Source organism: Balaenoptera acutorostrata, chromosome 3 (genome assembly GCF_949987535.1).
Source record: "Balaenoptera acutorostrata chromosome 3, mBalAcu1.1, whole genome shotgun sequence".
NCBI lineage: Eukaryota > Metazoa > Chordata > Mammalia > Artiodactyla > Balaenopteridae > Balaenoptera > Balaenoptera acutorostrata.
The window spans coordinates 95006969-95019218 of NC_080066.1; the positions used below are offsets into that span (position 1 = coordinate 95006969).

General features: G+C 47.0%; 1 protein-coding gene across 1 annotated transcript in view; it reads left to right on the forward strand.

Moving 5' to 3' along the window:
* The first annotated feature begins 7682 nt into the window (after positions 1-7682).
* The window catches only part of PLA2G4E (phospholipase A2 group IVE), a 59318-nt gene continuing 54750 nt past the window's right edge, over positions 7683-12250 (forward strand). The window contains exon 1 of the mRNA XM_057543946.1: positions 7683-7865. Within this exon, the coding sequence (XP_057399929.1) occupies positions 7683-7865 (183 nt within the window). The remainder of the gene's footprint in view (positions 7866-12250) is intronic.

The window sequence follows — 12250 nt, forward strand, 5'->3', positions numbered from 1 at the left end:
CCATCCACTAGTAAGGCATGACCCAGTCAATGTCTCCAGCCTCTGCCAATCACAAAAACAACGCGTCCCCTTGCGGGAATGGACGGTGGAAAGCAGGAGTGCAAGTCCCTTCCTCTTGGACAGAGAGGGAGATGTGAGAAGAGGAGCTGGAAGCACTTGCGTCCCAGCAGATAAGCCCCAGGAGGGGTGCAAGCTCTTGTCCAGCCCCAGCCCTCCTCGGGGAGGGGTCTGGGGGAATGAACCTTGAGTGAGTATTGAACTTCCTTAAGTCTGTTTTCTCACCTCAAAAACGAGACAACAATAACCAGTTCATAGCCTTGCTGTAGGGAGTACACAGAATACTGTGTTGAAGTTGACATAATATCTGACACATAGTAGGTACTTGATAAATGGTAGTTATTTTAAAATTTTATCAGTATTTTAGATTGTGAGGTGGAGATGGAGCACTTTTATTTCCATAAACATCACCGGTTACTTTATATAATACTTTGAAGAGCTGGTAATTAACTTCTGCTATGAGCCATGGTTGCAGCTCAGGCAGTCGCCACCAGGGGGCTGTGTTGACAAATGATTGTTGCCCAGACAAAAAGAGGTGAGGAAAGGTGGACCTCATGTGTGCAGAGCATCCTCATCCTTCTGTACACCTTTCCACAAAATATGCTTTTAAGCTCATGTAGCAACCTTAAATATTAATTAGTGTCACAGACGTAGAGAACAAATGTATGGATACCAAGGGGGAAAGAGAGGGTGGCTGGGATAAATCGGGAGATTGGGATTGATATATATACACTATTGATACTGTGTATAAAATAGATAACTAATGATATCCTACTGTATAGCACAGGGAACGCTACTCAGTGTTCTGTGGTGACCTAAATGGGAAGGAAATCCAAAACAGAGGAGATACATGTATACGTATAGCTGATTCACTTTGCCCTACAGTAGAAACTAACACAACACTGTAAAGCAACTATACTCCAATAAAAATTAATTAAAAAATATTAATTAGTAACCAGCATTTACACGTATATCCAAAGAAGGATATAATTCAGAGCAAAATTCAAAGACATAAACGCCTAGGTAAAGCCTCTAAGATGTATAAATTTTGGCATATTCATGCAATGCAATGCTATGCAGCTGTGAAATGAACACTTTGTGTCTACATGCAATAATATGGATGGATTTCATAAACATAATATTGAGTGTAAGAAAGTAGGCATAAAAGAATAATACTGAATGCATTTATATAAAGTTCCCAAATTGATCAAATTAATTACGGTATTAGAAATCAGGATAGTGTTTTCCTTTGGGGGTGTCAGGAGAGTGGTGATTGGAAGGAAGCATAAGGTAGATTTCTAGGATACTGATAATGTTCCGTCCCTTGATCAAGGTGCTGGTTCTGTGAGTGTGTTCAATAGTGAAAATTCATCAAACTGCACACTTATGATTCATGTACTTTTCTGTATGTATGTTAAGGTCCAATTGGGAGTTTATTTTAAAATGCTGCGGATACCAGCATCTGCAGGGTGGACTGTGCTAGTCTTCAATTTGCTCCCAGCAAATAAGAGTTCCCATCACTCTTCTCTGCCCACAACCCCGGCACAGTGGCCTCAGCTGAGAGGGTGTGACCAGGACTGACCTATCACATATGTCATCTCCTAGGCACTAGTTGGCCCAGGGCAGACACTGACCTCAAGCAAGCCGATCAGAGCCCTTCCCTAGGATAAAGGTGCCTGGTGAGAAAACTTCTCCCTTGGTGGGCTTGGGAAGCTTGGGCTGCTAATGACTATATCCCCTGCCGGTGGAGGGGAACTGTCTACATTAGGAGAGACTGAGGTCCAGGGCAAAGAGAAGCAGAGGAAGAGGAGAGGAGAGCAGGACAGAGAAAGAGTTCTGCTGCTCCGAATCCCAGGTTCTCTCCTTTCTCAACTTCCCAGGATCTTCATTTCTCAATTTTGTGAGTTAATCAGCATCTTTCCCAGCTAGATGAGGCAATACATTCCTGTTGATGCTTAAGTTTGCTCCCGACACCTACAACTGAAAGAGTTCTGACTAATCCGTTGAGCAACTGGACGGATGACAGGGCCACCTACTGAAGTAGGCAACAGGAAGTGGAGGAGAATCCTCTTCTGCAGAAAGTGTGATTGCTGCGAGTCCATCTCATCCAGGAAGGGGACGAGGACTCTTCTGGGTGTCAGGAAGTTTCACAAGTTGGCGTTGGTGTTTTATGTGATTTTTGTCTATGCCTGGGGTGATGATTAACCCCCAACGTAGTAATGTGTAATCACTCCTCTAGCTGGGAGTTCAGACTGAGATTATACTCTTTTTAATTAACAATCTAATTGACTTCAAGCCTCCAACTAACCGAGCTTAGAAATATGTTTTTCCTTTCTGGATTTCTCCCATCAGTGATAACCACAAAACACCCAGGGTTGCTTACTAGTCCAAAGAGGTGGGTCCTGGCCATTAAAATCGTGAGAAGAGGAAACTGGGCAGCCTCCCTTCAGCCAAGGTTTTCAGCTGACTTTTCAGCTTTTTTTTTTTTTTATTGAAGTATAGTTGTTTCGCAATGTTGTGTTAGTTTCAGGTGTACAGCACAGTGACTCAGTTATACATATATATTCTTTTTCAGATTCTTTTCCCTTATAGGTTATTACAAAATATTGAGTAGAGTTCCCTGTGCTACACAGTATGTCCTTGTTGGTTACCTGTTTTACATACAGCAGTGTGTATATGTTAATCCCAACCTCCTAATTTATCCCACCCCCCAGATTCTTTTCCATTTAAGTTGTTTAAGATATTGAATATAGTTCCCTGTGTTATACAGTAAGTCCTTGTTGTTTATCTATTTTATATATAGTCAGCGCCACATGGTGTCACTGTTGAAGCACAGGCAATGCTAGCACCCGCTACTGCCCCCTGCTCTTGTCCTGAAGCATTGATGATGAAAGACAGGTGCTCCAGCTGCTCTGGGCTTGTCCTCTTCGCCCACTACTGGACAAGCTGGGGATGACAGGGGACCCCACCAGGTCTGCTGCCTGGCTTGCCCCTGCGCGCCTCTTGGGGAATGAAGCTGAGAGGGCTTTGCAGGGCACGTACCCACAGGCTCCGCGCCCCCCAGGGCAGGTGGCTTTGGCTTGTCTGCCATTTCCCTGACTCAGACCCACTCTGGCTTCCTCAGCTCATGATGCTTGCACCAGCCCACAGCCACTTTCCTCAAGTCCTGACGGGCCAAGGTGGCAGGGTCCAAAAGGGTTTCTACACTGCAGCTTCAGCCCCATACTGGCTCTGAGCTACCTTCCTTTCCCTATTTCTGCATTCTGGCCCCAGGAATGAGGGAAATGTTAACTCGAGCCAAGCCCTGTCCCATTTCCTGCTCTGTGATGAAGAATTCCTGTTGGGGGGAGGGGACAAGGATGGGGGTGGGGGTGATAAGTCCACCCCCATCAAAGCTAGTTCTTGAAGGAAAAATTAGGAAAATGTCCACTCTCCCCTTCATGGGATAAGACAGAAAAGACGATATATCTTTTTTTCTGTAAAAAAAAAAAATCATTGTTATATTGAGATCATTTTAGTCCCAACAGACCTATGATATTTACATGAATCAGTTCTGATATTAAGCTGGGTTATTGAAGCCACACTTTCTGTAATGGGGATTGAGCAGGAAAGGAACTAACATTGACTGCAGCCCACTGTTTGCCGGGTGTTAATTCTCACACTTCTACGAGGTCAACATCGTCATCGTTATCCCTATTTTACAAATGAAGAAACCAAGTCTCAGAAAGGTTGGTAACTTGCCAATAGTTTTCTCTGGAGCCGTGGGAACCCCTTCCTGCCCCACGAGCCCATACCGGGCCCTTGGCGGGCTTGCTCCATCCAGAGTGGGATCCAGGCCTGCAGGAGAGGCACCTAGCCTTTTGTATCTCTCCTGATGTCACCAGATACTTTCTCCCTGGACCTGTAATGAGATATTCTACTTATTACCTCCCTGTATCCCTGGCTACAGACAAATCAGCTCCTCTTGATAAAGCCCCACCTCCCTTTTTTTTTTTGAGCAAAATGAAGTGAGTTTTTGTTGCCTGAGACGAAAGTGCCTTTGGGAGACCCTGCCCACAGCTGATGGGGTGACAGGTACTCTGCCCTGGGGGCCTGCCAGGCACCACTGGACTCTGAGCCCTTTACAAAGGGAACCAGTTCATGGGGCAAATATGAAACCATGTTATTTTTCTCACTAACTGTCCCCAGCTATACTCTGTCAAAGCCTCCTTTCCTGCTAGATACAGATATTTGAGAAGAGACAGTCCTCCTAACAATGAGACCAGAACCATTTTTCATTTAAACACACACATTTTGATGCATATTATGTTTATGTTTGTAAATTTTTTCTTTTTTGTTCCCTAAAATTGAAAGCCTGCAGGTGCACAAAATATTTATTAAGTCCTTAGCTTCCAAAACCTCAAGACACAATGTACCCCTACACAATTAATTAGTTCACTGTGCCAGGAGCCAGTTCTAGAATGTAATGTAATTTAATGTAAACACAAATGGGATAATTATTATGGAATGGTTTGGTATCACTGGTCTATTTGACAGCCCCTTTCTCTGCATGGTTTTCTCCCTCTATTTCTCAGTATGGGGACTTTCTTGTTGGAAAACTTCCTTCTTTAAAGAACCTTCCCCTGGAAACTGAGGATGCCTTTGTTTTTAATCTGTAGGACTTCCCACATTCTAAAAGATTATTTTAACCTAACAAAGCACCCTGCCATTTAGCCACACCATGGAAAATGCTTTTTCTTTATCAATGCTTTTCGCAATAAAACAGAAGAACAATACACCTTAAACTTATACACTGCTGTTTGTCGATTCTATCTCAATAAAACTGGAAAGAAAAATATATAATTAGATTTTTAAAAATCAATCTTTTATCCAATTTCCAGTGAGCATTACTTTTAGGATTAATCAATGCAAAATAAAACCAGGAACAGCTAAAATTTCACATGGTAAACTTTTTTTTTAATTAATTAATTTTTGGCTGCGTTGGGTCCATGCGTTGCTGCGCATGGGCTTTCTCTAGTTGCGGCGAGTGGGGGCTACTCTTCGTTTTGGTGTGCGGGGCTTCTCATTGCAGTGGCTTCTCTTATTGCGGAGCACGGGCTCTAGGCACACAGGCTTCAGTAGTTGTGGCACGTGGGCTCAGTAGTTGTGGTGCACAGGCTTGGTTGCTCCGCGGCATGTGGGATCTTCACAGACCAGGGCTCAAACCCGTGTCCCCTGCATTGGCAGGTGGATTCTTAACCACTACGCAACCAGGGAAGTCCCTCACATGGTAAACTTTTTTTTTTTTTTTTTTGAATTTACATCAATCACCTTTGATGGTAGGTGTAATTTTTTTTTTTTAATAGCTACTTTGTTTATTTATTTCTTTTTTTTTATTTTTTTGGCTGTGTTGAGTCTTCGGTTCGTGTGAGGGCTTTCTCTAGTTACGGCAAGTGGGGGCCACTCTTCATCGCGGTGCAGGGACCGCTCTTCATCGCGGTGCGCGGGCCTTTCACTATCGCGGCCCCTCCCGTTGCGGGGCACAGGCTCCAGACGCGCAGGCTCAGTAGTCGTGGCTCACGGGCCCAGCCGCTCCGCGGCATGTGGGATCCTCCCAGACCAGGGCTCGAACCCGTGTCCCCCGCATTAGCAGGCAGATTCTCAACCACTGCGCCACCAGGGAAGCCCACATGGTAAACTTTTAAAGAATCATGTCTTGGAGATTTAAAAAAATGACCTGGAAAAAATTAGACTTGTCAAGAAATAGAGGCCACAAAAGAAAATTCACAAAGGTGAAGTTATTGAAGGAAACCAGATTTGCCCTCAAATATGCTGCTCTGTATATTGATTATATTGAGTTAAAGGCACTTGAAAAAATAGATGTATAAGGATACGCTAACTTTCTTTTTCTTCCTACAAGCTGGAGATAAAACTCCCACGGAGGGACTTCCCTGGTAGCGCAGTGGTTAAGAATCTGCCTGCCTAATGCAAGGGACACGGGTTCGATCCCTGGTCCGGGAAGATCCCACATGCCACGGAACAACTAAGCCCATGTGCCACAACTACTGAGCCTGTGCTCAAGAGCCCGCGAGCCACAACTACTGAAGCCCACGTGCCTAGAGCCCGTGATTGGCGACGAGAGAAGCCACCACGATGAGAAGCCCGCGCGCCACAACGAAGAGTAGCCCCCGCTCACTGCAACTAGAGAAAACCCGCAACAACAAAGACCCAATGCAGCCAAAAATAAATAAATAAATTTATTTTTAAAAAAAACTCCATGTGTTTAGAAGATATACTAGGAGGAAAGAAACATCCTTATCACTAAAGATGAGGAGTAGAGGCACAAACAGACCTGGTTAAATTAACCCTTATCTTCCTAGTTACATAATTTTCTATAATTTACTGTCATAGTGCTGGCGCTTCTGTGGGCTGATGAAGGTCTGGAATTGTCTCTGCTGATTAAGTTCTGTTCTAACTGGTGGAGAGGGAAGGAAATGTATGTCCTGCTTTTAGGCAAATAGAAGGAGAGCAGAAAGCTTTTCTTGTATCGGCTTCTTCTTAATTGCTTTCAGCTGAAAATAATCCTAAATGCTAAGTGACTTAATTGGGGTAGAGGGTGCGAATTCTGCTACCTTTTAGCACAAACAGAAAAATGACACTTTACATACATCTCCCCGCCACCCCCCAAACACGACTCTAGTCAGTCAGACTGGGAGTCTGGCTACTGCTTGACTTCTGATAGGGCTGTTTAGGCCAGAGGCAGTCCCCACTGGAGAACCACAGCCTCCGAAAAGAGTCTTGAAATGGGGAGGGGGATGATGGGGTGTCCCCAACTAGAGAGGATGCTGGATCACTCAGAGCCCACACACAGAGAAACAGAAAGATGCACATTTTGAATGTATATTTTAAAACACTTGTAAACAAACACAAAGAGGGTTTTTTTTTTATTTTTGCATTTTTGTTTTTACTGTGGAGCTATGATGCATTGTCTTTAAGCTGCCAGGAACGGCGTCTATCAAGCCAAAGAAAGGGCTGAAAATGAGAGGCGGAGTAGATTATTGAATTCCCTTCTGGCCTGTGGCCCCTCCATCAACGCTGAACACCAGGTTAGGGATTTATTTTCAGGGCTCAAAAGAGAGATCTGGGGGTGTCAGCCAAGAGCCAGGGAATCCACCAGGGGCCCAGATGGTCTCAGCCACCTGACCCTCAGCCCTTGCTCCCTCTTCCCTCCCCACTGACATATTGAGTGTCACACTTTTAAAAATAGCCCTGAGCAGTGAGGAGCCTGGATGCGAGCTCAGAAATGCAGGCCTCCCCTGAGAAGAGCTGCCCCAGGTGAATGTAATTGTAGCTTGCTGCTGACTTTCTACACAACATAAGAACGTTCTCTCCACCAAAGTCGGCCCAGATTAGCTGATGTATTCACAGAGATGTGGGACTCTTTTAGCTAAGCACTGACTTCCTTCACCTCTTTAATAATTCATCAGGCTCATTTATCTTCAGGAGGAATCCAATGACACTGCTTTTGCTGTTTTGCAAAACTCCCTTGAAATTTCCCAAGGATATTCGCGGTTTGCCTCGCTGTTAAGGACCAGCCCAGTGTCAGACGGCCTGTTCTAAGGACCAGAGAGATGGACGTGGCTGGAATGACTCTCCAGACCTCAGAAGGCCATCCTGGCTTGGGAACTGATGTGTTTGTCCTGCAGAGCCTACAAGGAGATGAAGAAGGCAGCACAGCAGGAAGGAGTGTCAGTGAGTTGGAGCAGACACAGGTCTTGGAAACTCCCCATCTCCCACCTCTACTTCCCGTGGCCCCTGGGGACTCTCAGGTATGTCTGCATTTCTGGGGAGGGCTCCTGGCCCCTTAAATTTTACCCCCGCTTTCCTGACTACAAGTAAGATCACCTGCATTGCTGCAGAGTTAAGAGGTTGTGTTCTTGTTAATTTCTTTCTTTCCCAGATGCATTCCTTTGGCCCCGCCCCATCACCTACCTGTCCTTACCTGTCTCTGTGCCCCAGAGTTGTTAACTCTGACAGTGATGACCTTTTACTGCGTGCACTCTGTGTGCTTGGGATGGATTAGTATTGATGATGAAACTGAGGCTCAGTGGGGTTAAGGTCACACAGCTAGTCAATAGGAGAGCTGAGATGGCAGGTGTCTCTATTGATATGATACTGAGAAGAGCGGTCAGGACCCTGCAGGTGAATGACTTAGCAGACCACCTGGCACATAACAGATTCTAAGCCTGTGCCATCTAGCCTAGTGGCAGGGCAGGGTCATAACTGTAACCACACGCAGCTCTGAGCAAGTTGGAGGGAATGTACTGATTTGGCCTTCCTCACGGACCCCACCTATGGGCCAGTGAAGAGAAAACCTTGACTAAGTCAGTCCCATCTGGTAAATTGAGTGGGCTACAAAAATTGAAGCGTGGCTTTAGGCAATCATCAGTAGATCCAGATCTGCCTCCCCAGCTTCTCCGCCGGGCAGGTGTGTGAGCTTCCTGTGGGCTCCCAGCAATGGGCAGGGGTCCGTGTTCTTGGGCCCCTCTGGCCGCTCTGGTCTCAGCAGCAGTGCCAGGCTGAGCTCAGCAGGGGGCAAGGCTCGCGTCCGTCCATGGGCCTTGTTCACAGGAGCACTGGGTCATGGTCACTTTGCCCCCTGTGGACCCCTCTGCCCCATTCTGTCTGGACCCTGGCTTTCTGGCTCCATCCTGGCCCTCCACCATGGGGTCACCTTGCCTGGCCCCAGTAGGTCCCAATTCATAGCTGTGGCTGTCAACCCAGTGTCCACCACCCAAGGTACCTGAGGGCAGCTGGGCCGATGACCAGTCCCCCCAAGATTCGTCCCCTTGACCAGACTGACTGCCCCATGGAAGCACCAGGGCCCCTGCCGCTGACCCCTCTCAGAGTCACAGGTGAAGAGTGGTGGCTCCTCTCCCCCTCTCTGCCCCACACCTTCCCGCCCTTCCTGTTGTCCCCAGTCCCCAGTGGGCAGGCTTCCTCCCCTTCCTTTCCCGGCTCAGCCTCCATTCCAGAAGTCCCTGTGGTCCAGTAGGCCCGGCCTGCTCCTGATGTGCTGCAGGGAGAGATGTACCGGCTACAGCCCTGCTGGGAGGTCAGGGGCCTGCACCCCCCGCCCCTCCCTGGCATCAGAGGCCTCCTGACTCAGAAGTGGCCCCTCAAAGGCTGTGAGAGCCATTGAAACACAGGGGTTCAGTATCTGTAAGAGCGCCGTCCTCCTTAGAGTGGTTGAGAGCGTGGGCTGTGAAATCAGACCAGGGCTTCCATAAGTTTCTCTGTCAGCTGCCAACCCTGTGACCTCAGACCAGTTCCTTAACCTCTCAGACTTCACCTCTCAGTTTCTCCACCTCTGGGGCAAAATCATGTCAGGTGTAGATAGCAGAGTGTTTGGAGCACAGGAAGCTGGAACCATGCTGACCGCTGTCGTCGTCGTTGTTGTGACTTTACAATTCTTTCTCCCCTTCTGTCCTGTCATCCCCATGCCTGACATGGTTCAGGAGTGAGGCTGTGCCCCTTGTCTTGTTTCAGCTGCTTGAGGGAAGAGCAGGAAGGCCACAGGGCTGGGACAGAGGCAACCACACAAAGACACTGTGCTTAACCTTAATATTTTCTTTTTTATGCGTGTAAAAGTAATTTCAAAAAATGTCTGGAAACATAAAGGAAAAACCCATTGTAATCGCATTAACTCAATACAATAACTATTCCCTTTCAGTCTTTTTTCTCCTTAGATAATGTTGATATAGTTGTGCTTATAATACTTATACCAGGCTTTTTGTTTTTTGTCTTAACCTAAAATGACAGCCATGAATGTTTTCTTGGTTGATACTTAAACTTCATAATTGTCACCTTAATGGCAGAATAATATTCCATTGTGTGCCTCTTCTATAATTTGTTAAGATTTATGGTGAAATGTCAGAGTTTATAGGTGCTTTATTTTTGCAAATTTCCATGGAATTTCTCAGAAGCTTGTCAGTTGGTTCTTCCCTAAGACCTGTATGAAATACCTGAACAAGATAAGAAGAATCACAGTCAGCTCTGCAAGAGGGGGTGTAATATTAGGGAATGTACGTATGTGGGGGGAACGTGTATGATTGGGGACGATGTGTCTGCATTCGGTGACAGAGGAATCCTCCATATGGCAAATTTTGAGGGACCCACAAGGACCCATCAATCTTCAAATAGTTCCTCATCTGCCCTCCATTTTGGTCCTTGAAGGGTTTCCCTCCAGGACCACCCTGTAGATTACGTCTTCATCTTTCTAGGGCCCCTTGGAGGCTGGCATTACTGGGTAGCATGTCGTCATCCAGCAATACTTCAGCAAAAATGAGTTTATCGGATTCGTTTTCAGAGTTACCATTTCCTGCACTGTATTCTTAGGCAACTCTTCCTGTGGCTTGTTACATGTCTTCCATCTCAGGAAGACCAGGAACCACATCTGAAGCACGTATTCATTCCTTGAACAAATATTTATCAAGGTCCCACTGTGCCCCCGGTGTTGTTCTAGGAGTGGAAGACAGAGCACTGAGCAGGTCAGACAGGATCCAGTCCTCTTGAAACTTACATTCTAATGGGGGAGACAGACAGTAAATAAATACATGACTGTTTCTATGTCGAAGCTACTGGAACTAAACATGTGATAGAGGGTGACTTTCAGCAGGGAGGGGACAAGAGGTAGGATGGTGACATCTGAACCATAAGAAGACCAGTGGGAAAATGTTCCACAGAGAGCAAATTCTAAGTGCAAAGGCCCTGAGGTGGGCACAAGGCTGGTCTGTTCTGGAAACAGAGAGAAGACCAGTGTGTCTGGAGAGCAGAGAGCAGGGGAAGAGAGGAAGTAGTCAGAGCCTTATGCTGACCCAGTGCAGCAGGAGGCAGCTTTGGGGTTGTTCTGAGGCATCAGGCGGGAGCCACTGGAAGCTTCTAATCTGAGGGTGGACTTTATCTGATTTATGTTTTACACCGATCACTGCGGCTGGTCTGTGGAATGGACTGCCTGAGGGGAAACAGGGAGGCAAGTGAAGAGGCTCTGGCTGTGGTCCAGGAGGAAATGGAGGCGGCTTAAATACAAGTGGACAGATTCTGGATTTTTCTGGAGGCAGAACTTCTATCTTGCTGATAGATTGGATATGGAATGAGAACACAAAGACGCCTCCTAGGTTTTTGCCTTAATAACTGGGAGGTACCCCTTAGTCAGCTAGGGAACCCCAAGATAGGGTTCCCCAAATGGGTTGGGATGGAGGAGACTGGAGGTTTCTGTGTTGGACATTTTAAATTTGAGATGCTTGATATACGCATATCCGAGCAGAGATGTCAGGTGGGCAGATGCAAACACAAGTCTGGAACTTGGGAGATAGGTCGGGGAGATAATTGGGTTGACTACATGAAGCAGAATATAGATGGTTGTTGAAGCCATGAAGCTGGATGAGGTCTCCCAAAAATGGGGGGGGTGGGGCGGACAGAAGGGAAGAAGCAGAAGCCTATGCCCTTCTGCTCCCCACCTTCTAGACGCCTGGTGGAGACAGAAGAGCCACCAAAGAAGACTGAGAAGGAATCGCCAATGAGGTTGGAAGAAACCAAGGAAGCCAAGAGACTTTGTCTCTAAACGACCCATACTTTTATCAGAGTGGGTGGTCAGTAAATATTTTCAGGAAGCACAAGCTTTGTGGCTGCTTGTTAGTGTCTTTGCAGCCTCTGGTGCACACCTGGAACATTGAGTGACAGGTGGCTGGCTGGCTGACTGCGGGCCTCAGAGCCCACGCGGCTTCCCATTATCTCTGACATCAAGGCTGATTCCTCTGCCTGGCTCCAGAGGCCTGACGAAATCGGACCCCACCCCAGCAGCCCACCCTATGGCCCGGCGCCCACCCTTCCCTCCTGGCAGGACTTGCCCTACTCTGTGCCGCCTACATGGTGTAAGGCAAGCTCATTCCCACCTCTTCACCTGGATTCTGCTGCTTCCCTTCCTGGAATGCCCTCCCTTCCTGCTGCCTTTCCTAGCCTGGCCCACATTTCAGGCCCAGCTCAAAGCTCATCTCCCCAGTCTCTCCCCATCTGCCCTCTACTTTCTTACTTGATGGATTTCCCTCAGGACCACCCGTGTGCATTACACTTTTTCACCTCAGGTTACTGAAGCCCACTGGACATCTTCTGCCCCGCCCTCCATATCTAAACTATCATACTGTGATGGTTCTAC